The sequence below is a fragment of the Somniosus microcephalus genome, chromosome 12 (genome assembly GCF_052327205.1).
Source record: "Somniosus microcephalus isolate GS21.2 chromosome 12, FLI_Smic_1.0, whole genome shotgun sequence".
NCBI classification, from domain to species: Eukaryota; Metazoa; Chordata; class Chondrichthyes; order Squaliformes; family Somniosidae; genus Somniosus; species Somniosus microcephalus.
The window spans coordinates 214,450,286-214,477,450 of record NC_140998.1 but is presented as its reverse complement, the minus strand read 5'-3'; the positions used below and the strand labels follow the sequence as shown (position 1 = coordinate 214,477,450).

Sequence of the window (27,165 nt, the reverse complement as noted above, 5' to 3'; positions counted from 1 at the left end):
GCGCACTGTCAGAGGGGCAGTACTGAGGGAGCACCGCACTTTTGGAGGGGCAGTACTGAGGGAACGCCAAACTGTCAGAGGTGCAGTACTGAGGGAGCGCTGCACTGTCGGAGGGGCAGTACTGAGGGAGCGCCGCACTGTCGGAGGGGCAGTACTGAGGGAGCGCCGCACTGTCGGAGAGGCAGTATTGAGGGAGCGCCGCACTGTCGGAGGGGCAGTACTGAGAGAGTGTCGCACTGTCGGAGGGGCAGTACTGAGGGAGCGCTGCACTGTCAGAGAGGCAGTACTGAGGGAGCGCCGCACTGTCGGAGGGGCAGTATTCGGGGAGTGCCACACTGTCGGAAATGCCATCTTTTGGATGAGGCGTTAAACCGAGGCTCCATCTGCACTCTCGGGTGGACATTATATATCCCATGACCACTATTGGAAGAAGAGCAGGGGGAGTTCTCCCCGGTGTCCTGAGGCCAATATTTATCCCTCAACCTACATCACCAAAACAGATGATCCGGTTACTTTTACATTGCTGTTTGTGGGAGCTTGCTGTGCGCAAATTGGCTGCCACGTTTCCCACATTACAACAGTGATCACACTTCAAAAAGTCCTTCATTGTCTGTGAAGCGCTTTGGGACGTCCTGAGGTGGTGAAAGGTGCTGGAGAAATGTTTTATATAAGTTTAATATCACTTCTCAGCTTTTGAATTCTATTCCACCAAATGCTTTAGTTGTAATGATTTTGTGCAGAGGAAATGTTTATGAATTTTAATTGATTGAAAGCAGTCTGATTGGGCCTCATCTTTCAGAGATATGGTGCCAGATGATTTAACTCATTCTTCGTCCTTCTCAGAATCACAGAAACCTCACAGTGCAGATAGAGGCCATTTCGGCCCATCGAGCCTGCACCGACACATATCCCACCCCCGATCCCCGTAACCCCTTGACTTGTCCGCAGCCTTTGACAGGGTTGACCACCCCATCCTTCTCCAATGCCTCTCCACCATCGTCCAGCTGGGTGGGGCTGCACTCACCTGGTTCCATTCTTATCTATCTAATCGGAGCCAGAGAATCACCTGCAATGGCTTCTCTTCCCGCTCCTGCATCGTTACCTCTGGTGTTTCCCAAGGATCTATTCTTGGCCCCCTCCTATTTCTCATCCACATGTTGCCCCTTGGCGACATCATCTGAAAACACAGCACCAGTTTCCACATGTACGCTGATGACACCCAGCTCTACCTCACTACCACGTCTCTCGACCCCTCCACGCTCTCTAAGTTGTCAGACTGCTTGTCCGACATACAGTTCTGGATGAGCAGAAATTTTCTCCAATTAAATATTGGGAAGAGCGAAGCCATTGTTTTCAGTCCCCGTCACAAACTCCGTTCCCCAGCCACTGACTCCATCCCTCTCCCTAACATCTGTCTGAGGCTGAACCACACTGTTCGCAACCTTGGTGTCATATTTGACCCTGAAATGAGCTTCCGGCCACATATCCGCGGCATAACTAAGACCGCCTACTTCCACCTCCGTAACATCATCCGTCTCCGTCCCTGCCTCAGCTCATCCGCTGCTGAAACCCTCATCCATGCCTTTGTTACCTCTAGACTTGACTATTCCAACACACTCCTGGCTGGCCTCCCACATTCCACCCTACGTAAACTTGAGGTCATCCAAAACTCTGCAGCCCCATGTCCTAACTCGCACCAAGTCCTGTTCACCCATCACCCCTGTGCTCACTGACCTACATTGGCTTCCGGTCCGGCAAAGCCTCGATTTCAAATCCCTCCGTGGCCTCCTCGCTCCCCCTCCCTATCTCTGTAACCTCCTCCAGCCCCTACTGTAATGTATATACCTTTAAGGGGGGAATAATTTTTACAGCTCATGTATACTGTAGTACCGGCAGTGACCACACCTGTATTTCGCACTGAGTAGTAATCTGTACAGGCAGTTCCACTGTGAGCTACGTTGAGCAAACACCTGTTGTACCATTTCTCCTGCAGTCTGTGTCTTATTATACACAGACACAACATTGGCGATGAGTCAAGTTCGAACCTACCTGCAACTCTGCATCACCTCCTGGGGATTCGTTCTGGAGATCAGTGGATTGGAGGTCAAGGCCAGAGACTCGGGCGTCAACCACGGGCAACCGCCCAGTCATCCAGCAGAGACTCGAGAATTGCAGGGGAGGCTGTCGAGAGCCAGGCTTGGCTTTCCAGTCGAGGTGGTCCAGCGAAATGGGCTGGCAACAGGTAGTGCGCAGACCCTTCCCAGACAGCGGCGGGCTAGAGCCCGACTGAGCGGCACAGCAAAGGGCCGAGCAGCGTCAACAGGGGAGAGAGAGAGAGAGAGAGAGAGAGAGGGCAGAGCACACAGGGCGCAGCCGGTGTTCAGGGGCCGAGCAGAGTCGAAGAGAGGGAGAGAGAGACGCGCAGAAACCCGCGAGGCGCCACCATTGCCACGAGGACCACCGAGAGTGGCGTTGGCAGCAGCGCAGGAGAAGTGCGCGAAACCTACAGGGTGCCGCCATTGCCACGAGAGCCGCCGGGAGCGGCGTTGGCAGCAGCGGGGGAGGAAAGAAAGCGCGGGAGACGTCATTTTAAACCACACCCAAAAATGCCGAAGAGTGGCAGTATCACCGCATTTGACAATGAAGTCGAAGATTGGACTACATATGTCGAATGAATAGAGGTGTACTGCAAGGCAAATGAGGTGTCAGATGACAAGAAAGCGTTGGTATTGTTAAATTTAATGGGTGCAAAGATGTATGGTTTATTACAAAATCTAGTAACCCCAACAAAGCCAATGGAAAAGAGTTTTGAAGACACAGTAACGATACTACAGGAACATTTAAACCCCACACCGCTGCTGATAGCAGAAAGATTCAAGTTTCACAAACGGAACCAGCATAAGGATGAAAGCAATGCTAATTATTTTACAGAACTGCGCAAACTATCGAAACACTGCCAGTTTGGAGCGGGACTGGCAGATACCTTAAGGGACAAGTTTGTGTGTGGGCTTCAAAGTGAAGGAACCCAGAAACGGCTTTTATCTGAAAAGGACCTTACGCTGGAAAAGGCTTTCAGCATTGTGATATCATATGAAGCAGCAGCACGGGGCGCTGCAGAGATACAACAGAGACCGCAAGAATATGGCACAAATGATATGTCATATGGAACAGAGAAGTGCTATCGCTGCAGCAGAACAACACATGACCAGAATAATTGCTGGTTCAAAGAGAAAGTGTGCAGACAGTGTGGAAAAGTAGGACACATAGCACGAGTCTGCAGGTCGGGAAAGAAAACCAGCAATAAGAAACCTACCAAAGAAAAGTACAAGAAGGTACATAAGATGACAGAGAATAGTTCAGACGAACAAAAGTGATAACGACTCCGAAAGCAGGGAACTGAGTTGTCTGAAACTACATAATGTGATCACAACGGAGGATCACCAAACCATTTGGGTCACTCTCAAGATAGCAGGAGTCCAGGTAAAGATGGAATTGGACACAGGATCAGCCCTAACAGTCAAAAACCGACGGGACTACGAGCGGCTATTCTCACACATACCCTTGAGAGACACAAAAATTATTTTGAAGACGTACACAGGGCAAAAAGACTACCCCAAAGGAAAAATAAGGGTAAGGAAACACCAAAACTAGACCTGTATGTATTGCAAGATGGAGGACCACCATTACTGGGACGTGAATGGGTCCGGAAAATACAACTGGATTGGCATTCCATACAGGCACTGACTGTGGCTGACAAAAGGGATGACGACGTCACACCTGGGCGACTGTCAAAGCTCCTAACTGATGTGAAAGAAGTGTTCCAGCAAGGACTCGGAACACTAAAAGGCATGACAGCGACGATTAAAATTGAAGAAAACGCAAGCCCAAAATTTTTTAAGGCCAGACCGGTACCTTATGCGATCCGCCCAGCCATCAAAGCAGAGCTGGAGAGTCTGGAACATTCAGGTGTGCTGTCCAAGGTAGACTGGAGCGAGTGGGCTACACCCATCGTCCCTGTGATGAAAAAGTCATTGAGCAGCACGCTTGGGGAACCAAGGAAGGTTTGCATCTGTGGGGACATTAAGGTCTAATTCTGTTAGATTCAGGAGATGGTTCTGTGATAGTGGATTGGTGGTTAGGATCAGATCAGCCATGATCTTATTGAATGGCGGAGCAGGCTCGAGGGGCCGATTGGCCTACTACTGCTCCTATTTCTTATGTTCTTATGTAACAGTGAACCTGGTCCTTCACAACGTACAATATCCACTTCTGCGGATTGAAGATATTTTCGCCTCACTATCTGGAGGGAAACGCTTCACTAAGATTGATCTGGCCCAGGCGTATCTGCAAATGGAGGTAGAAGAAGCATCAAGAAAATACCTCACAATCAACACCCATAAAGGTCTCTACCAATACAACCGGCTGGTATTTGGGGTAGCATCAGCTCCGGCTATTTGGCAGAAGTCAATGGAACAAGTCCTGCAAGGGATCCCAGGGACCCAGTGTTATTTGGACGACATCCTGGTCACGGGCAAAAATGACAGTGATCACTAGATTGCAGGAATATGGGCTCCGAGCTAACCACCGCAAATGCGAGTTTTTTAGAAAACAGATCTCGTATTGTGGCCATGTTATCGATAAAAAGGGGTTACATAAGTCCCCAGAGAAGATTGAGGCAGTAGTCAAGGCTCCAGCACCGGAAAATGTGTCACAACTGAGGTCGTTCCTCGGGCTGGTAAACTACTACCATAAGTTCTTGCCAAATTTGTCTACAATACTACACCCACTGAACACTACTGCAAACTGGGGTGCCATGGAAGTGGAGTGACGAATGTAGACGAGCTTTCCAGAAGAGCAAAACACTAATCACATCGAAAGAGGTATTGGCCCATTACAACCCGGCATTACCAATTCGGTTGGCATGTGATGCGTCACCCTACGGCATTGGAGCGGTGCTGTCGCACAAATTCTCGGACAGCTCAGAGAGGCCAATAGCCTTTGTGGCACGATCACTAACCTCAGCCGAGCGTAACTACACCCAGATTGACAGGAAGGCCCTCAGCCTAGTGTGGGGAGTGAAAAAGTTCAATCACTATCTGCACGGGCAGAAATTCACCTTGCTGACTGATCACCAGCCTCTTGTCTCCATTTTTAATCCGAAGAAGGGCGTTCTGGTGATGACTGCGCAACGACTACAAAGATGGTCACTTTTTCTCGGGGCGCACCACTGTGAGATTGAATATAAGGGCACGAAACAGCATGGAAATGCTGATGGGCTATCACGCCTGCCACTGCCTACTGCGGAGGAAGCACCAGCAGTGGATCCTGTCGAAATATTCCATTCGACTATAGTTGAATACCTACCGGTAACTAACGCTTGTATCGAAAAGGAAACCCGAAATGACCCGACACTGTCTCGGGTATATGATTTAACGGTGAGGGGATGGCCAGCACATAGAAACATAGAAACATAGAAGATAGGAGCAGGAGTCGGCCATTCGGCCCCTCGAGCCTGCTCCGCCATTCAATGCGATCATGGCTGAACATCCAAATTCAGGAGCCCGTCCCTGCCTTCTCCCCATATCCCTTGATCCCTTTAGCCTTAAGAAATATATCCAACTCTTTCTTGAATATACTTAATGAACTGGCCTCCACCGCCCTCTGTGGCAGAGAATTCCACAGGTTCACCACTCTCTGGGTGAAGAAATTCCTCCTCATTTCAGTCCTAAATGGCTTACCCCTTATCCTTAGACTATGACCCCTGGTTCTGGACTCCCCGGCCATCAGAAACATCCTTCCTGCATCTAGTCTGTCCAGGCCTGATAGAATTTTATAGGTTTCGATGAGATCCCCTCTCAATCTTCTAAACTCCAGTGAGTATAAGCCCAATCGACACAATCTCACCTCGTACGTCATTCCTGCCATCCCAGGTATCAGCCTGGTGAATCTTCGCTGCACTCCTTCCATGGCAAGAACGTCCTTCCTCAGGTAAGGCGACCAAAACTGCACACAATACTCAAGGTGCGGTCTCACCAAGGCCCTGTACAACTGCAGCAAGACATCTTTGTTCTTGTACTCGAACCCTCTCGCTACGAAGGCCAACATACCATTTGCCTTCTTAACCGCCTGCTGCACCTGCATGCTTACCTTCAGCGACTGGTGCACAAGAACACCCAGGTCTCTTTGCACTTCCCCTTCTCCCAATCTATTGCCATTCAAATAATAATCTGCCTTCCTGTTTTTGCCACCAAAGTGGATAACCTCACATTTACCCACATTAAAGTGCATTTGCCATGTTTCTGCCCAATCACCCAACCTGTCCAAATCGTACTGGAGTTTCACGACATCCTCCTCACAGCATACCCTCCCACCCAGCTTTGTGTCGTCTGCAAATTTGGAGATATTACATCCAATTCCCTCGTCCAGATCATTAATATGTATTGTGAACAGCTGGGGTCCTAGGACCGATCCTTGCGGTACCCCACTAGTCACTGCCTGCCACTCGGAAAACAACCCATTTATTCCAACTCTTTGCTTTCTGTCCGCCAACCAGTTCTCTATCCAAGTCAATACCTTGCCCCCAATCCCATGTGCCTTAATTTTGCATGCTAATCTCTTATGTGGGACCTTATCGAAAGACTTCTGCAAGTCCAAATACACCAGATCCACTGGTTCTCCCTTATCTATTTTACCAGTTACATCCTCAAAAAATTCCAGTAGTTTAGTCAAGCATGATTTACCTTTTGTAAATCCATGTTGACTTTGTCCGATCCTGTCACTGCTTTCCAAGTGCTCTGCTGTTACATCTTTTATAATGGACTCGAGCATTTTCCCCACTACCGATGTCAAGCTTACCGGTCTATAATTCCCCACCTTTTCTCTACCACCTTTTTTGAATAGTGGGGTAACATTAGCTACCCGCCAATCCATGGGTACCGTTCCAGACTCTATCGAGTTCTGGAAGATGACCAGCAATGCATCTACTATTTCTAGGGCCACTTCCTTAAGTACCCTGGGATGTAGATTATCAGGCCCTGGGGAATTATCGGCCTTCAGTCCCATCTTTTTTCCTAACACCATTTCCCTACAAATACTGATTTCTTTCAGTTCCACCCTTTCATCAGACCCTATGTTCCCCGGCATCTCTGGGAGGTTATTTGTGTCCTCCTTTGTGAAGACAGAACCAAAATATGTATTTAGTTGGTCTGCCATTTCTTTGTTCCCCATTGTTCCCCAACTCACTGTTGCCAGCATTCTCGACAAGGAGAGAACAGCTGTCAGTGTGCCGGGGGACCTTGATGTGTGGATCCTGAGTGGTAATTCCACCCAAGTTAAGGGATAGAGTGCTCAATGAGCTTCATGAGAGTCATCTGGGAGGGGTAAAAATGAAAAGCCTAGCCAGGGCTTATGTGTGCTGGCTAGGAATCGATAAACAAATCGAGGACCTGACCAAGAGCTGCTCAGGATGCCAGAGAGTCATAAATGCACCACCACAGGACCGTCTACACCCATGGGGGTGGCCCTCATCTCCATGGCAACGGGTGCATATTGATTTTGCTGGTCCATTCATGGACTCAATGTTTTTAATAACCATGGATGCACACTCGAAATGGCCTGAGGTCATCAAAATGTCCTCCACCACCACGGAGAAAACTATTGCAGTCCCACGGACCATTTTTGCCAGGAATGGCTTGCCAGAACAGATTTGCTCCGACAACGGACCACAGTTTGTGTCCGAAGAGTTCCGGAGGTTCTTGAAAAAGAATGTGGTGAGGCATTACACATCCGCCCCGTATCATCCAGCCACAAATGGATTGGCTGAGAGGTTCGTACAAACCTTTAAGAAGGGAATAAAGGCTATGTACAATGACAACATTCCGCTGCAGCACAAGGTGGACAATTTCCTGTTCGCCTACCGGAATGCGACACATGCAGTCACCAACCAGGCCCCAGCCATGATGTTCTTTAACCAAAGGTTAAGATCTCGCCTGGGTTTGCTCAGACCAAACGTACGAAGAGATGTTGAGAGTAAGCAATTGCAGCACATCCATGAGAAGCCAACAAGGAGCTTCAATGTAGGGCAACCAGTCTGGGCCCGCGACTACCGAACAGAAAAATGGCAGCCAGGAACGATATGCACCACAGCAGGGCCCACTAATGTACACAGTGGACATTGGGGAGAGCATCGTGAGATGCCATGCTGACCAGATCCTCGAGTCACAGGAACAAGTCAACCCCATGCCTCGCCCATACGTACCTGGTGATGAACCCGACGTACAAGTCGCATCTACCCCAGAAACAGTAGAATCGGAAGCTGATGAACCAACCGATGACAGGGGGCCAGAATTGCCTCCGCACCAAGAGCAAGACACTCGGGAAAGGCGCTATCCAGAAAGGATCAGGAAGCCTCCCCAAAGACTGAATATATAAATAGACTATTTTCAGCTAATGTTGCATGTTAAAAGTGTTAATTGTAATTAGTTTGATATTTAATTGTTAAGTGAGTGTTATGGTACTGTTAATCTAAAAGGGGAGGAATTGTAATGTATATACCTTTTAAGGGGGGAACTACTTTTTACAGCTCATGTATACTGTAGTACCGGCAGTGACCACACCTGTATATAGCACTGAGTAGTAATCTGTACAGGCAGTTTCACTGTGAGCCACATTGAGTAAACACCTGTTGTACCGTTCTCCTGCAGTCTGTGTCTTATTATATACAGACACAACACCTACAACCCTCCCTATCTCTGTAACCTCCTCCTACCCTCCCAGATCTCTGCACTCCTCCAATTCTGGCCTCTTGTGCATCCCCCCGATTTCCATCGCTCCACCATTGTGGTTGTTGTCATGTGAGTGATGTGAGCGGCGCCCAGCTTGGGAGGAGTCACAGTCGGCAGCAGACACCTTGTAACTTGTACCAGTAACACTGAGCTGAAGAATGGACCTTCTGGTAAGTCCTGAGTATTTGCAGCTTGTGGGGAAACAGGCGAGTAAGGATGGGGAATAATAACACAGTGCTGGAAACACTCAGCCAGGTCCGGCATTAGCATCTGTGGAGAGAGACACAGAGTTAACCTTTCAGCTCGATGGACCCTCGTCAGAGCTGGAACAAGGTTTCCAGCATCCGCAGTGTTTTGCTTTTGGGTGCGGGTTCTGTACATTTTAGACAAGCCAGCTTCAGGAGGGGAATGTGCAGTAAATTCAGATGCAGAAATTCTTTGCCATGAAGTACTCTCTCTCTCTCTCTCTCTCTCCACCTGGTCAAACACAGCGAGCTAACCCGTCCTCTGTTCAAAAGAAACTGCTTGAAAGTGAATGGGTGGATAGGTTTAATTTCTGGAAAGGGTCGCTCGCTGAACTTCTTTAACCGGATTTGTTTTAAACCCCGCTCTAAACATCAAACATCAGGACACGTGGACATCAAAGTGTTTTATGTCGCTAATTATTCGATAGTTCTGCTCTGTTTAAACCTGTATTTCCCACAAGGGGATGAATATATTGTAAATTGACTGATGATATTGAATGTGATGTGTTTGTGAGGATTAAAATGAATCATTTTAGAGATTGCAAGAGTCACTGATGATTCCCTCCCTGACGCTGCTCCTGTGAGTCGATTTGTTTGTGAAATGTCGAGATTTTCAATTGTTCAATCGTTATTTTTAATCGGCCGATATTTATTTTTCTGAAGTCTTCTAACGTGGTGAAGGTGGAAATAATCCACATTGGAGGGTGCAGTGGGAACAGGAGCTGTCATTACTGGTTTTCTAACAAGTGAGGGCAAATTATAACACAGGTTAGGGTTAAAGCCATTGCTCACACCCTGTGTATTGGATTGGTGAAGAATTACTTGCACTGTGTGGGTGTAAGATGGTGATGTTTCCTGAGAGTCGTGTCTGACACACTCGGAGGAATTTCTCTTCTCATTGAGATCCGTTTCTCAAACAAGATCAGGTTTTGTTTTAACTATCAGGGGCAAAGCTATGTGCTGACTTGAACTGCGAGCAGGAATTGTGATATTTCCAAAATATTATCGGGAGGGATGTGTCAATATAATTGGGTCAGTGAAACTGGCCCCTGTGCTTCCCGTGTGTCTTCTGTTGATAAACATTTCGATTGAAGCAGGGTTTATATTTACAAGCGAGTGACTGTGTTAAAATCTGTTCATGAGACAGGGACTGATCTGATCTGCACTCTGCAACACTGAACATCCTGATTTTACAGACACATTTTGTGCAGATTGAATAGTCCATTTGCTTATTTCCCAATTCACAGATGTAGGTTTCACTCTGGAACACGTGCAGGTGTGAATTTCAGTGCAGGAAGCGCACAGACCATAATAATCAGTTAAATATTAATGTCCCTGTGTAATCCAGCTCTGCTCCTTTAGATTTCCACTTTATTCCCTAAAACTTGCATTAAAATCCGAGTCACCCAGTTTGGTGATTTATCACCAGTGAGATTATCCGCCTGACCCTCTCCGTATTCCACATTTAAAATTAAATGTTCAGTCCTAAAACCGAGAGGCTTTTCCGCCTGTTCTAGGACTGAATTGAACGAATGAAAAATGTTGAATTTAGCAACAATGTTTGATGGGAAATGATGATTTAGCAATCAAGGGATAGGTTGGGAAATGTAGACTTCTGATTGGAGAAGTTCATTCACCCGGACAGTGATTCTGGTTGAGAGGAAGAGTCAGATTGGAAAGGGAGGGGTTAAATCCAGTTGTCCTGGTCCATGTTGGAACGAGCGACATCGGTAGGAACAGGGAGGAGGTCCTGCTGACAGAGTATCAGGAGCTGGGATCTAAATTAAAAAGCAGGACCTCCAGGGTAACAATCTCTGGATTATTGCCTGGGCCAGGTGCAAGTTGTCACAGAAGCAGAGAGATCAGGAGAATTAACAGGTGACTAAAGGGCTGGTGTTGGAAAGAGGGGTTCCTTTTCATGGGACACTGGCACCAGTCCTGGGGCAGGAAGGAGCTGGTACCGATGGGACAGGGGCTCCACCTGAACCGGGATGGGACCCGTGTCCCACCGCTTCCTGCACTGAAATTCACACCTCCACCTGCTCCAGAGTGAAACCTACATCTGTGAATTGGGAAATAAGCACATGGACTATTCAATCTGCACAAAATGTGTCTGTAAAATCAGGATGTTCAGTGTTGCAGAGTGCAGATCAGTTCAGTCCCTGTCTCATGAACAGATTTTAACACAGTCACTCGCTTATAAATATAAACTCTCCTTCAATCGAAATGTTTATCAACAGAAGACACACGGGAAACACAGGAGCCAGTTTCACTGACCCAATTTTATTGACACACCCCTCCCGATAATATTTTGGAAATGTCACCACAATTCCTGCTCGCAGTTCAATTCAGCCCATAGCTTTGCCCCTGATAGAGTTAAAACAAAACCTGATCTTGTTTGAGAAACGGAGCTCAATGAGAAGAGAAATTCCTCCGCGTGTGTCAGGCACGACTCTCAGGAAACATCACCATCTTACACCCACACAGTGCAAGTAATTCTTCACCAATCCAATACACAGGGTGTGAGCAATGGCTTTAACCCTAACCTGTGTTATAATTTGCCCTCACTTGTTAGAAACCCAGTAATGACAGCTCCTGTTCCCACTGCACCCTCCAATGTGGATTATTTCCCCCTTCACCACGTTAGAATATTTCAGAAAAATAAATATCGGCCGATTAAGAATAACGATTGAACAATTGAAAAACTCGACATTTCACAAACAAATCGACTCACAGGAGCAGTGTCAGGGAGGGAACATAGAAGATAGGAGCAGGAGTCGGCCATTCGGCCCCTCGAGCCTGTTCCACCATTTAATGAGATCATGGCTGATCATCCAAATTCAGTACCCTGTCCCTGCTTTCTCCCCATATCCCTTGATCCCTTTAGCCTTAAGAAGTATATCCAACTCCTTCTTGAATATATTTAATGAATTGGCCTCCACTGCCTTCTGTGGTAGTGAATTCCACAGGTTCACCACTCTCTGGCTGAAGAAACACCTCCTCATTTCTGTCCTAAATGGCTCACCCCTTATCTTTAGACTGTGACCCCTGGTTCTGGACTCCCCGCCATCGGGAACCTCCTGTCAAAACAAGTGAAGCCCACTCTGTAAGCATTATGTAAGGCTTTGAATGTGAGGCCATTACTTTGGGGTCAAATCTGTGTGTACATGTCAATCTGGAGTACTTTGAAAACGATAAAAAGTGAAGGCCAGTTATTCCGACCCAACTTCATCACCGGTGACTTGCAGTTTTGCTATAACATGCACTTTACGATTTTGGTTAAAATAAAAAAAATAAAAAATAAAAATAAAAGACTTTTCCTGAAATGAGAGGAACTAACCATTGTCATTACATTACTATCATTTATGACCAATGTTTCACTTTTAAAGAATCTTTTCTCTCCAGTTTGTTTACCCTAATGGTGGCAGCACATTTTGGGCATCGCTATTATCAAGATGCATTTTTAACTGCTAAAAACTAGGATCAGAATATATGACATTACTGAATACTGATCCTTTTTATGTGAAGGCTCCTTCCCCAACAGTCAAGTCCAGCTGATGAATGTGTTCATATGGTGTGTAAGTATTTTGATACTAGTACATTTGAAAACTATGCAGGTTTATAATGAAGATAGTGGGGTATCTTAAGCAGATCCTAAATAAAATAAATATTAATTGCCTAAAAATAAAGTTACAAATTAAATTGTGTTTAACCTCAGGGGTGCTATTTCTGTTTAGACCTACAACCTTACAAGTTATCAAACGGCTTTTACAGTAAATCCTGTGAACTGCTCTTGAGAATATTGCTGCTCTCAAAATCTATTCCTCCATTGATTAAGGACAAAACACACCTTTGGGGCACTTTATGAAACTTTTAAAATATATATATATATATCTTGAGACTATAACACAGCAAAGGTTCTCCTCACTTAAACTGAAGTCAGCATTTGGACCAGCGTATAATGAACTACAATGATCAAAAAGAAGTGCTCTCTGCAGTCCACTGTGAAAGGTTACACTGCACCTCCCATTTCAGTACTAAGCTCCCTTAGGTCGAAGTGAAAAGGGAAATAACTATCCTACAAACAGAAAGTGATTACAGAATGTCGGTCAGAATCTATAGAGAAAGCTCAGGTTAGCATTTCAGGTATAGACCCTTTGTTGAAGACAAGTAATGTTTTTTTACAGATATGGTTTGGAAAGAGATTTTGTTTTAATGTGCGTTATGGTATTGACCAACGGTTAGATTCAGCTTACAAAGGGGTAACTGCCATCTTTTAAATTTAATATTTGAAGTCATTTGGAATGCTAATTATGAAGCAATTCTGTACACCGCATAGCAGTTTGCACCATGGTGTTAGGATTGTTTTCATTCATTATACTTAGCAGAAGACTTAGCTGAACCGAATACTGGAAGTTTCCCCACTTTTCATTCCAGGTAGTAACTTTGATGAGCAGCTCGGCAGAACAATCGTGACACACAGTTGAGGGAGGGAGCACACCATCAGTGACTCTTGCAATCTCTAAAAGGATTCATTTTAATCCTCACAAACACATCACATTCAATATCATCAGTCAATTTACAATATATTCATCCCCTTGTGGGAAATACAGGTTTAAACAGAGCAGAACTATCCAATAATTAGCAACATAAAATACTTCGATGTCCACTTGTCCTGATGTTTGCAGCGACAGTCAAAGCTTTGTATTGAAGCAATTCTAGTGGCGAGATGTGATGGGCCAATTTCCCATCTACAATTTCAGTTTACACTTTAATTGGGCGCAAATCTTCGTTGCACTTTATGTTGTTAAAAATGCAGAGAATCCAATTGCCAACCAGTCTGTTCCTGGTGGCTTGTACTGTACTCATCAGCTCATAAATCACAATAGAAACCGCCCAGATTGTGTCTGAAGTCCGCTCTCAGAAAACCCTGTGATCTTTTTAAACTCCACTATCAATACATGTGATACAATAAATTCATATCCTCCGAAAGAGCGGGGTTTAAAACAAATCCGGTTAAAGAAGTTCAGCTAGCGACCCTTTCCAGAAATTAAACTTATCCACCCATTCACTTTCCAGCAGTTCCTTTTGAACAGAGGACGGGTTAGCTCGCTGTGTTTGACCAGGTGGAGAGAGAGAGAGAGTACTTCATGGCAAAGAGTTTCTGCATCTGAATTTACTGCACATTCCCCCCCTGAAGATGACTTGTCTAAAATGTACAGAACCCCCACCCAAAAGCAAAACACTGTGGATGCTGGAAACCTTGTTCCAGCTCTGACGAAGGTCCATCGAGCTGAAACGTTAACTCTGTGTCTCTCTCCACAGATGCTAATGTCGGACCTGGCTGAGTGTTTCCAGCGCTGTGTTATTATTCCCCATCCTCACTCGCCTGTTTCCCCACAAACTGCAAATACTCAGGACTTACCCAGATCATTCTGGCCGGACGGTCCAGTCTGCAGCTCAGTGTTACTGGTACAAGTTACAAGCTGGGCGCGGCGATTCAAAGAACCCAACACTCACAGGAAAGTCCCGTGCCCAGGTGGGGTGAGCTAGTTGGCGGATCACGGACCCGCTCCCGGCTACAGCGGCTCCCTCAGAGGGATTTTACAGGATTGGGTTTGTTCAGCCCGCCCTGCCGGGGATCCCGGACAGTTAACAACAAGCGGGTCTGATGACCCCGGTGTCCTTAAAGGGACCATGTCCAAATTAATTCTGAGACTGTTGAGGTTCTGCAAACACTGACGAGCACTGCACAGAGGCGCAGGGCTGCACCCAGGCTCCCTCTCGTTCCTGGTTCCCAGACACAACTGACGGGGAATAAAGAGGAAATCTAAAGGAGCAGAACTGGATTACACAATGAGACAGAGACAGACAGAGACAGAGAGAAAGAGACAGAGACAGCGAGAGAGAGTGGCAGAGAGGGAGAGACAGAGAGAGAGAGACACACACACACTGAGCAATATTCTAGTCATTTGAGATGGAATATCACTGATCAATATTCTAGTCATTTGCAATGTAATGGAACATTGCATTGGAATATCACTGATCAATATTCTAGTCATTTGCAATGTAATGGAACATTGCTTTGGAATATCACTGATCGATATTCTAGTCATTTGCAATGTAATGGAACATTGCATTGGAATATCACTGATCAATATTCTAGTCATTTGCAATGTAATGGAACATTGCAATGGAATATCACTGATCAATATTCTAGTCATTTGCAATGTGTTAAGGAGAATTTCAGTATTAAGGACTTTGCAAAGACTGTCGGGATACTTGACATTAAAACTGGCTAACAAGGGGCCCCCGAGCTCGCACGTAGGCAGGGGTGAGGTAATTGTCAGCTGCAGTTTTATTACTGAACATTTGTGGTCACCTTGCAACGATGAACAGTCTGGAACCATTGTTTACTTCTGCTTATCTCGTCTGCGGCCAGAGGTCCCAAAAGGTTTTAACCTATGGCCATCGCTTGCTTAAGAATAGATAACCGTTTGCTTAAGAATAGATAACCATTTTAGATGTCACGGGGGATCGCTGTGATTATGTAATCAACCGTCTAAGTTGTTTTGACTCCTGTATAAAGGTAGGAGCCTTGTGTGTGTAAAACGAGAGACTTGGTGATCACACAAGGCGTGTGTAACGGTTTCTCCCAGAGCTCTGCAATTAAAGCATTCTTTTACTTTGCCATTCAACTCGTAGTCGGAGTTTTATTGACTCTAAAAAGCTTCTGTTGGGTATCGCGTCGACCTCAAATATCACCTGGCCCGCTTAGCCCCAAATTAGCTACAACACAATGTAATGGAACATTGCATTGGAATATCACTGATCAATATTCTAGTCATTTGCAATGGAATATCACTGATCAATATTCTAGTCATTTGCAATGGAATATCACTGATCAATATTCTAGTCATTTGCAATGGAATGGAACATTGCGATGGAATATCACTGATCAATATTCTAGTCATTTGCAATGGAATATCACTGATCAATATTCTAGTCATTTGCAATGGAATGGAACATTGCAATGGAATATCACTGATCAATATTCTAGTCATTTGCAATGTAATGGAACATTGCAATGGAATATCACTGATCAATATTCTAGTCATTTGCAATGGAATGGAACATTGCAATGGAATATCACTGATCAATATTCTAGTAATTTGCAATGGAATGGAACATTGCGATGGAATATCACTGATCAATATTCTAGTCATTTGCAATGGAATATCACTGATCAATATTCTAGTCATTTGCAATGGAATGGAACATTGCAATGGAATATCACTGATCAATATTCTAGTCATTTGCAATGTAATGGAACATTGCAATGGAATATCACTGATCAATATTCTAGTCATTTGCAATGGAATGGAACATTGCAATGGAATATCACTGATCAATATTCTAGTCATTTGCAATGGAATGGAACATTGCAATGGAATATCACTGATCAATATTCTAGTCATTTGCAATGGAATGGAACATTGCTCTCTTTGAAACTCTCAGATTGTCCGTTCTCAATTTCTCTCAGGCCTATTATTTGAGAGAGACATTTTAAAGTTAAACAGAACCTGATCCAAAGACACAAGAGATGCAGCGGACCGAGGGTGGGAAAAGCAGGCCCTGGAAGGTCGGACACCGCGGGAGGCTCGGAGGTCAGACCGGGTGGAAGGAGAGCCAGGGAGAAGCAGGCCCCGGGACGTCGGTATCACGGCGGCTGAAGATTGTCGGGCAGGAGTGCGGGAAAGGCGGAGCGAGGCGAGAGCGGACCCTATTGTGATGGCGCCGATGAAGATGGCTGCCGTCCTTGCGGGCTCTGTGCGTACCAGGCAGCTAAGTGTCCTTTGCTGCTTGGTGCGCTCGGCTCGTTAAGAAAAAAGCATTTCACTGACTGGATTTCACTTGCTGTATTTGGTTATGTGACAAATAAAATTGAAATTGGAATGTGTGGTAACACCTTCTGCCTCATCAGGTCTGGAAACCTTGTGTTTTGTATATTCCACCATCTCCTGTCCTTACAATAAACACTTTGCATCCTGTGTAGTTCAGAACAGGTTAACAGATCAGGGAAAGCATTTCCCTTGCCAGAGTGCTGCCCTGGGCTATCCATGGATTAGCATGTCAATGGACAGGCCCCCTATGGAGCAAAGCCAACATGTCAATGGCTCAAGGGGTGGACTCTGCAATTTGCTGACCTGGGGGTGGGAGGGTCCCAGTCCTGGGGCTGGGAGGGTCCAAGTCCCAATCCCTCCTCCCTCCAGAAGGGCCATTTCTCTCAATCTGCTGTGTGCAAATTCTCTGTCTCCATCTTTAACTCTTTAGATCCTCTGGTTTCTAATGTAATGTAATTGTTTGTAATGGGATGTTGTTGGGAGATTGTCTGTGTAACTGAGCGAGGGAGCCCTGGGCTCTTGCTATGCTTTTTTTTCATTGCTTTGTTTCTTAATCAATCTCATTTCTCTCTCTCTTCTCCCAAGGACATTTATTATATTTGCAAAGCTGTAACAAAATGCAGAGAGAGCGAGAGCGCTTTGGGATGAGGAATACCTGGGACAAGAGCTTCCTCCGCAGTGGACAATCCGAGGCCTTCGCCAGAGGCTGCACCCAATGGGCCCACGTGAGTTTGTGTCTGTTTATTACCCCAGGCTTTCATTTCCTCTCGGGGAGCCTGGGATTCTGGGGCCTTGGGTTAACTTGTTCCTGTTGGATTGTGGGCCTTGAGTTTTCAACAGGTTTAAAGCCTGGGGTTAAAGTAGCCCTGGCCTTGCAATGTGGCACAAACACGTTAACCCCTGGTGCGGGACAAAGAGGCCCCCCAAGAGGAAATCAACGTCCTCAACGCGAACCCGTGTTATAATTCCACAATAATGCTGGTGGTTTGGGCAGTGCGATCAATTTGAGGCTTCAATGAGATGCGTGGTAGCCATTTTAATTCATGTTACTGCGGTTCCGATTGTCGATTTATTAGTGTCTATTTCACTCCATCTTTCTCTGTCTCTCTCTGGCTGGCTCCCTGTTTAATCCTGAGTTCCCTCAGCTTTCCCCTGTACAGTGTGTGTTGTGCATCCGTTTATCTGTGTCAGCACCTGGACATATGCAGTGAAATGTGGGTCACTTGAACCAAAGAGATACTCACCTTCCAATACGCACCTTTGTAAAGCTCTCGCTCGCCCTCTGTAGGTTTATCATCTTTATAAAGGGAGTCTTCCTGTCACAGCGCCATCTAGCGGCTCGGAGGGCTCACTGCAGCTCGGCATCTTTATAAAGGGAGACATCCTGACACAGCGCCATCTACCGGCCGGGAGGGCTCACTGCAGCCCGGCATCTTTATAAAGGCCATGGTGTGGAGCTGCCGGAGTTGGACTTGGGTGGACAAATGTAAGTCACACAACACCAGGTTATAGTCCAACAGCTTTATTTGAAATCACAAGCTTTCGGAGCACTGCTCCTTCATCACCTGACCGGATGTCAGGATGTCATCCTGACACACCGCCATCTACCGGCATCTTTATAAAGGGAGACATCCTGACACACCGCCATCTAGCGGCCCGGAGGGCTCACTGCCGCCCGGCATCTTTATAAAGGGAGACATCGTGACAAGCGCCATCTACCGGCCGGGAGGGCTCACTGCAGCCCGGCATCTTTATAAAGGGAAGAATGTAAGAAGTCACACAACACCAGGTTATAGTCCAACAGCTTTATTTGAAATCACAAGCTTTCGGAGGGCTGCTCCTTCATCAGGTGAAGTGAAGAGTTGCATATAAGCACAGCATATATAGTCAGAGAGCACTGCCAGATGATTACTGGTAATCTTTCTAACTGCCCTTTATCACACCTCGGCAGAGAGATAATCACAGCGATCACAGGTGTGAATGGTGTCCAAACAGGTCAGTCAGGAAAACATTACATCAAAGAACAATAAGAACATAAGAACATAAGAAATTGGAGCAGGAGTAGGCCAATTGGCCCCTCGAGCCTGCTCCGCCATTCAATAAGATCATGGCTGATCTGATCCTAACCGCCAATCTACTTTCACAGAACCATCTCCTGAATTTAACAGAATTAGACACACGAAATAGGAGCAGGATCAGGCTACACGGCCCCTGGGCCCGCTCCGCTACCCACAGGGCCATGACCGATCCGAACCTAGACTCATGTCCAAATTCCTGCCCGCTCCCCGTAACCCTTAATTCCCTTTACTTCTAGGAAACTGTCTATTTCTGTTTTAAATTTATGTAATGATGTAGCTTCTACAGCTTTTTGGGGTAGCATATTCCATGGACCTACCACCCTCTGAGTGAAGTAGTTCCTCCTCATCTCACTTTTGAAAGAGCAGCCCCTTATTCTAAGACTATGCCCCCTAGTTCTAGTTTCACCCATCATCGGGAACATCCTCCCCGCATCCACCCGATCCAACCCCTTCACAATCTTATATGTTTCAAAAAGATCGCCTCTCATTCTTCTGAACTCCAATGAGTAGAGTCCCAATCTACTCAACCTCTCCTCATATGTCCATCCCCTCATCCCCGGGATTAACCGAGTGAACCTTCTTTGTACTGACTCGAGAGCAAGTATGGGGTCACAAGGGGTCAAATGTTGCAGATGCTGGGGTCTGTATGAAAAGCAAAAAACAAACAAAAAACTATTTTTTTGCTGGAAATCACAGTAGGTCCGGCCGCATCTGTGCAGAGAGAACAAGCCAATGACGACTCGAGTCTGGATGACTCTACGTCAGGTGGGGTTACATGTAGCGTGACATGAACCCAAGATCCCGGTTGAGGCCGTCCTCATGAGTGCGGAACTTGGCTATCAATTTCTGCTCGATGATTTTGCGTTGTCGTGTGTCTCGAAGGCCGCCTTGGAGAATGCTTACCCGAAGATCGGAGGCTGAATGTCCTTGACTGCTGAAGTGTTCCCCGACTGGGAGGGAACACTCCTGCCTGGCGATTTTTGTGCGGTGTCCGTTCATCCATTGTCACAGTGTCTGCATGGTTTCACCGATGTACCATGCTCCAGGGCATCCTTTCCTGCAACGTATGAGGTAGACAACGTTGGCCGAGTCACATGAGTATGTACCATGTACCTGGTGGGTGGTGTCCTCACGTGTGATGATGGTATCTGTGTTGATGATCTGGCATGTCTTGCAGAGGTTGCCGTGGCAGGGTTGTGTGGTGTTGTGGTCGCTGTTCTCCTGAAAGCTGGGTAATTTGCTGCGAACGATGGTCTGTTTGAGGTTAGGCGGCTGTTTGAAGGCGAGTAGTGGAGGCGTGGGGATGGCCTTAGCGAGGTGTTCGTCGTCATCGATGATATGTTGAAGGCTGCGAAGTACATGGCGTAGTTTCTCCGCTCCGGGGAAGTACTGGATGACGAAGGGTACTCTGGTTATGTCCCGTGTTTGTCTTCTGAGGAGGCGGCTGTTTGAAGGCGAGTAGTGGAGGCGTGGAGTAAAGGTTGATATCCTGACACGGCGCCATCTACGGGCCGGGAGGGCTCACTGCAGCCCGGCATCTTTATAAAGGGAGACATCCTGTCACGGCGCCATCTACTGGCTGGGAGGGCTCACTGCAGCCCGGCATCTTTATAAAGGGAGACATCCTGACACGGCGCCATCTACCGGCCAGGAGGGCTCACTGCAGCCCGGCATCTTTATAAAGGGAGACATCCTGACAAAGCACCATCTACCGGCCGGGAGGGCTCACTGCAGCCCGGCATCTTTATAAAGGGAGACATCCTGACACACCGCCATATAACGGCCGGGAGGGCTCACTTACATCGCTTCCGGCGGCGCTGGGCTCGGCTCGGCTCTTTCCGGCGGCGCTGGGCTCGGCTCTTTCCGGCGGCGCTGGGCTCGGCTCGGCTCTTTCCGGTGGCGCTGGGCTGGGCTCGGCTCTTTCCGGCGGCATCCCTCCTCCCCCTCCCCCAGTTTGACAAACAATGATGATGGCGAGCGGGATGGCGGCAGCACCATCTCCCCGAGGCGAGCAGCCAAGTCGGAGGCGGGGAGGCCGTCGAGCGGGAGTGGGATGAAGATGAGCCTGAGCCTGGAGAAGCAGCCGGAGCCGGAGGAGGATCAGCAGCACCGAGGTACAGAGCCCGCGGCGGCCCCCTGTGCTGGAACCATTCTCTGATCTCTGGCTGTGCAATGAAAGGGAGTGTTCAGGTTTGGACTGTGCAAGGCATATTCAGCACCAGGATCATCAATATTGACATGCTTTCAGATTTCTTTAAACCTTTTGATGAAATGGCTGGATTTGTTTTGTTCGGATGCTGAACTGGTAATTGAAATCTGTTTAATTGACCATTTGAAAAGCCAGATTTTATTTTTTTAATGCAAAAGAAATATGAAAGAGAGAGTCATTTGGGAGAAAAATTGGGAATGCAGAAACACCTGAGTCAATTCGTGGCAGGTTTTATTTTCAACATCACTCAAATTCACAAAAATGGGCAAGAAAGGCTAGATGACCAATCACAATTATTTACAATTCATGGACGCTTAACCGCTAGATAGGTTTTGCTAATTTACTCTCACCAAAAATCTATGTTTAATGTTGTGGGTTCAACCACTTACCTGGCGTGATAATAGCAATTGTTGGAGATTATGCACAGGACAGTTGCATGCGAATGCAACGCGCAGGCATCTCCAGACCTGATATTTTTGCAAGAAAAACAAACACGGGCAGTGCAATTTGGGATTTTTTTTAAATTAAGGGATGTGGCTGTTTCGGTGTTGCGGTGTTACTGCAGTAAACGTCAGCCTTTCATTGCTGGTTAGGGATGGAGCAAGGGCAGCAGCGCTCTGAGTTACCGCACTGACAGTGCCCTGAAGACCGAGGCTGTACCATGATGGGTCGGCTCAGGCCAGACACCAAGGTACTCTTTGCTAAAGGCAAGTGTGCAGCTGTTCTGTGCAAAATCTCCAACAATTTATATTATCGCACCATCATAGTGCCAGGAAAGTGACTGAGGCCACGACATTAAATGTAGATTCGAGAATGGTACCAGGGATGAGGGACTTCAGTTATGTGGAGAGACTGGAGAAACTGGGGTTCCAAATCATGAATGGTTTTGATAGAGTAAGTAACGAGAAACTGTTTCCAGTGGCAGGGGGGGTCGATAAGCAGAGGACACAGATTTAAGGTGATTGACTAAAGAGCCAGAGGCAACAGGAGGAAACATTTTTTAAAAACAGTGAGTTGTTATGATCTGGCATGCAGTGCCTGAAAGGGTGCAGAGTGGGAGCAGATCCAATAGTAACATTCAAAAGGGAATTGGGATAAATACTTGAAGGGAAAATAATTTACAGGGCTATGGGGAAAGAGCAGGGGAGTGGGATTAATTGGATAACTCTTTCAAAGAGCCGGCACAGACACGATGGGCCAAATCCAGTTCTGTATCAATCTATGATTCTACTAATCAAAATGATAATCTGGGACAAAATTAACTGTCGCTTGGACAAGTGCAGATTAATTAAGGAAAGCCAGCACGGATTTGTTAAAGGCAAATTGTGTTTAACTAACTTGATTGAGTTTTTTGATGAGGTAACGGAGAGGGTTGATGAGGGCAATGCGGTTGATGTGGTGTACATGGATTTCCAAAAGGCGTTTGATAAAGTGCCGCATAATAGGTTTGCCAGCAAAGTTGAAGCCCATGGAATAAAAGGGACTGTGGCAGCATGGATATGAAATTGGCTAAGTGACAGGAAACAGAGAGTAGTGGTGAACGGTTGTTTTTCAGACTGGAGGAAGGTATACAGTGGTGTTCCCCAGGGGTCGGTACTAGGACCACTGCTTTTCTTGATATATATTAATGACTTAGACTTGGGTGTACAGGTCACAATTTCAAAATTTGCAGATGACACAAAACTTGGAAGTAAAGTGAACAGTGAGGAGGATAGTGATAGACTTCAAGAGGACATACAGGCTGGTGGAATGGGTGGACACATGGCAGATGAAATTTAACGCAGAAAAGTGCGAAGTGATACATTTTGGTAGGAAGAACGAGGAGAGGCAATATAAACTAAAGGGTACAATCCTAAAGGGGGTGCATGAACAGAGAGACCTGGGGGTATATGTGCACAAATCATTGAAGGTGGCAGGGCAGGTTGAGAAACCGGTTAAAAAAGCATACGGGATCCTGGACTTCATAAATAGAGGCAGGGAGTACAAAATCAAGGAAGATATGATGAACCTTTATAAAACACTGGTTTCGCCTCAGCTGCAGTATTGTGTCCAATTCTGGGCACCGCACTTTAGGAAGGATGTGAAGGCCTTAGAGAGGGTGCAGAAACGATCTACAAGAATGATTCCTGGGATGAGGGACTTCAGTTACATGGATAGACTGGAGAAGCTGGGGTTGTTCTCCTTGGAGCAGAGAAGGTTGAGAGGAGATTTGATCGAAGTGTTCAAAATCATGAGTGGTCTGGACAGAGTAGATAGAGAGAAACTGTTCCCATTGGCGGAAGGGTCGAGAACCAGAGGACACAGATTTAAGGTGATTGGCAGAAGAACCAAAGGTGACATGAGGAAAAACTTTTTTACGCAGCGAGTGGTTATGACCTGGAATGCTCTGTCTGAAAGGGTGGTGGAGGCAGACTCAATTGGGGCTTTCGAAAGGGTGTTGGATAAGTACCTAAAGGAAAACTATTTGCGGGGCTACGGGGAAAGGGCAGGGGAGTGGGACTAGCTGAAGTGTTCTGGCAGAGAGCCGGCACGGGCTCGAGGGGCCGAATGGCCTCCTCCTGTGCTAGAATCATAGAATGGTTGCATGATTCTAATTTGCTCTTAAATAAAAACAGAAAATGCTGGAAATACTCAGCTGGTCAGGCAGCATCTGTAGAGAGAGAAACAGAGTTAACATCAGAACGAAGGGTCATCAACATAATATTAAAATCAGAGCCAGGCCATTCAGGAGAGAAATTCGGAAACACTTCTTCACGCAAAGGGTGGTAGAAGTGTGGAGCACTCTCCCACAGAAAGCAGTAGATGCCAGCTCAATTAATCATTTTAAATCTGAGATCGATGGACTTTTGCTGGACGGGTATGATGGGATATGGAGCTAAGGCGGGTGGATAGAGTTGAGATACAGATCAGCCATGATCTCATTGAATGGCGGAACAGGCTCGGGGCTGAATGGCCTCCTCCTGTATTTTCACTGAATTCACATTTGGTCCCCTCTAACTCGGTGCATTTGAAACAATCACTGTAAATGGGGGCTTGCTATTAGAGGAGTGTGGGCCTCAGCACCCTTTGTGGCTTGTCCTTTGTGATGCCTTTGGTTACGGGACTTTGAGGGACCCTCAGGGTTTCAGATCATTGGAAAGGTACATTGGGGATGAAAAGGCCAGAGAAAGAGACATTTCTCCAGCGCCTTTCACCACCGCCGGATGTCCCAAAGTGCTTTACAGCCAATGAAGTATTTTTGAAGTGTGGTTACTGTTGTAATGTCGGGAAATGCGGCAGCTAATTTGTGCACAGCAAGATCCCACAAACAGCAATGTGATAATGACCAGATAATCTGTATTGGCCAGGACACTGGGGAGAACTCCCTTGCTCCTCTTCCAATAGTGTCGTGGGATCTTTTACGTTCACATGATAGGGAAGACAGAGCCTTGGTTTAACATCTCCTCATCTGAAAGACAGCACCTCCGACAGTGCAGCGCTCCAAGCCTCAGCCCTGCACTGGGAGTGCCAATCTAGATTTTGTGCTCAAGTCTCTGGAGTGGGACTTGAACCCACAACCTTCTGACTCAGAGGCAAAAGTGCTACCAACTGATTCAGAAGAAAAACATGACTGGAAATTGGTGCCAGGCTGAGGGAGGTTGTCAGCCGTGGGTCAGTGGTATCACACTCTCCTCTGACTCAAGGTTATGGGTTCAAGTTGCCATCAACTGCAGAGAAACATCTGGCAGAATGGCAATCAGTCATGTCCTTCCAAACTGAAGAGAGCGAACACTGGGGTGAAGTACTGGTGGGTGCGAGACTGTCATTGGGGCAGGGGGAGAGCAATATGAGGGGATGGATTTAGAGTATCATTAAAAGGTGTGTTTTGTACCAGTGTCAAATCAAGTGACAACACTGCCGTAACCAGCTGTGGCCTCCGTTAAATGACTGAATCGCTGTGTGGATGGGAAAAAGGGATCGGGAGGGGCAGAGGCTGGAGAATCTTCCCGAGGTGGGAGCCTGCCTGACAGCCAAGTGTGGGTTAATGCCAAGCACTGGGGATTGGGCCCTTCTCCACTGATAGCAGAGGTGGGAGGGGCGATTCATGAACTTGTGAAAACCACAACCACACCTCCTTTTGTAATCAGTCCGAACTCAGTGAGCCTGGGTCAGAGGGTGCTGCCCAGCGCTGTGACTCTGTCAAAGGAACTAGATAGATTTCTGATCAAATACAACGATACAGCGCAGAAGGAGGCCATTCAGCCCATCATGCTTGTGCCGGCTCTTTGCAAGATCTGTCCAATTAGTCCCACTCCCCGGCTCTGTCTCCATAGGGGTAACAGAGCACGTGGAGAGTCACAATATGATTAGGCAGAGTCAAGACGGATTTATGAAGGAAATCGTGTTTGACAAATATATTAGTTTTTTGAGGGTGTAACTAGCAGGGTAGATAAGGGAAATAAGTGAATTTTCAGAAGGCATTTGATAAGGTGCCACACAAGAGGTTATTAAACAAGATTAGGGCTCACTGGGGGGGTAATATACCAGTATGGATTAAGGATTGGTTAACTAACAGAAAGCAGAGTAGGAATAAACGGGTCATTTTCGAGTTGGCAGGCTGTAACTAGTGGGGTCCCGCAAGGATCAGTGCTTGGGCCTCCGCTATTCGCAATCTAAATCAATGATTTGGATGAGGGGACCAAATGTAATGTATCCAAGTTTGCTGATGATACAAAGCTAGTTGGAAAAGTAAGCTGAGCAGGACGCAAAGAGGCTGCAGAGAGATATAGACAGGTTAATTGATTGGGTGAGAAAATGGCAGATTGACTGAGTGGGAAAGAACATGGCAAATGGAATACAATGTGGGGAAGTGGGAAGTTATCCACTTTGGTCGGAAAAACAAAAAAACAGCATATTTTTGGAATGGTGAGAGACTGGGAAATGTTTGCACTCAGAGGGACCTGGGTGTCCCTGTACACGAATCACAGAAAGTTAACATGCAGGTACAGCAAGCAATGAGGAAAGCAAATGGTATGTTAGCTTTTGTTACAAAGGGATTAGAGTATAAGGGTAAAGAGTCTTACTACAATTATACAGGGCATTGGTGAGGCCACACCTGGAGTATTGTGTACAGTTTTGGTCCTCCTTACCTCAGGAAAGATATACTTGCCATAGAGGGAGTGCAATGAAGGTTCACTAGATTAGTTCCTGGGATGAGTGGATTGCCCTATGAGGAGAGACTAGACCTATATTTCCTAGAGTTTAGAAGAATGAGAGGTGATCTAATTGAAACATATAAAATTCTTAAGGGACTTTGTTATGTTCATTAATAAATAGACATTCTTATTATGAACACAGCTAGCTTTTGCTAGTTACTTTATTGAGCACATGTGGACATGTACAGCATCTTGTAAAGGCTTCCATCATGACTGCTGCCTTCTGGGTAGCCTAGCCTCATGGGTAATGTAGTCTTAATCATCTATATATATAAATCGGTACTTCTGTCTGTCTGTCTGTCATTCTGTCTGTCATCGCCTGTGCGTCTGTCGGGCTATGCGCTCGAAAGTTACAGGGCGTACCTACCGCGCGCGTTACCTCCAAAGAAAGCTTACGCTTCCGAGATGGTTTTAAGTGTATTTACGTTTCGGCCGGGCTAAAATTACGCCTGCGGTATCCCAAAAACCTTAACATTCCGCTCATTAGCATCTCATTATCCGCTCATTAGCGACAGAGTGACCTCGAGCTCGACCAATCGTACGCCGGGTTGCTGGCATGTGCCGCCGGAGCAATCGGTGCGTGTGTGGCCGGGCCTTATCCTTCTGAACCGAGGTGAGTCCGCCGCCATCTTGATTCCAAACTTTTCCTTTCGGTTTTCCCGCTTTCTGCGTCTTAATAAAAAACGTTGCTTTAAAACACACATGGTTTTAAAAAAAAATGATTAAGAAAGTAATTAACTTATCGAATCTC

General features: G+C 46.5%; 1 protein-coding gene and 1 long non-coding RNA gene across 2 annotated transcripts in view; one reads left to right on the top strand and one right to left on the bottom strand.

The window, feature by feature from the left end:
- Positions 1 to 14,543, bottom strand: part of LOC147110081 (uncharacterized) — a 67,756-nt gene extending 53,213 nt beyond the window's left edge. Inside the window, exon 1 of the mRNA XM_086004028.1 lies at positions 14,454 to 14,543. Coding sequence (XP_085860154.1) covers positions 14,454 to 14,462 — 9 coding nt within the window. The 5' untranslated portion in view covers positions 14,463 to 14,543. The remainder of the gene's footprint in view (positions 1 to 14,453) is intronic.
- A 6,333-nt stretch (positions 14,544 to 20,876) lies between these two features.
- Positions 20,877 to 27,165, top strand: part of LOC147110080 (uncharacterized) — an 18,004-nt gene continuing 11,715 nt past the window's right edge. The window contains exon 1 of the long non-coding RNA XR_015080385.1: positions 20,877 to 21,124. This is a non-coding gene — a long non-coding RNA (uncharacterized LOC147110080). The remainder of the gene's footprint in view (positions 21,125 to 27,165) is intronic.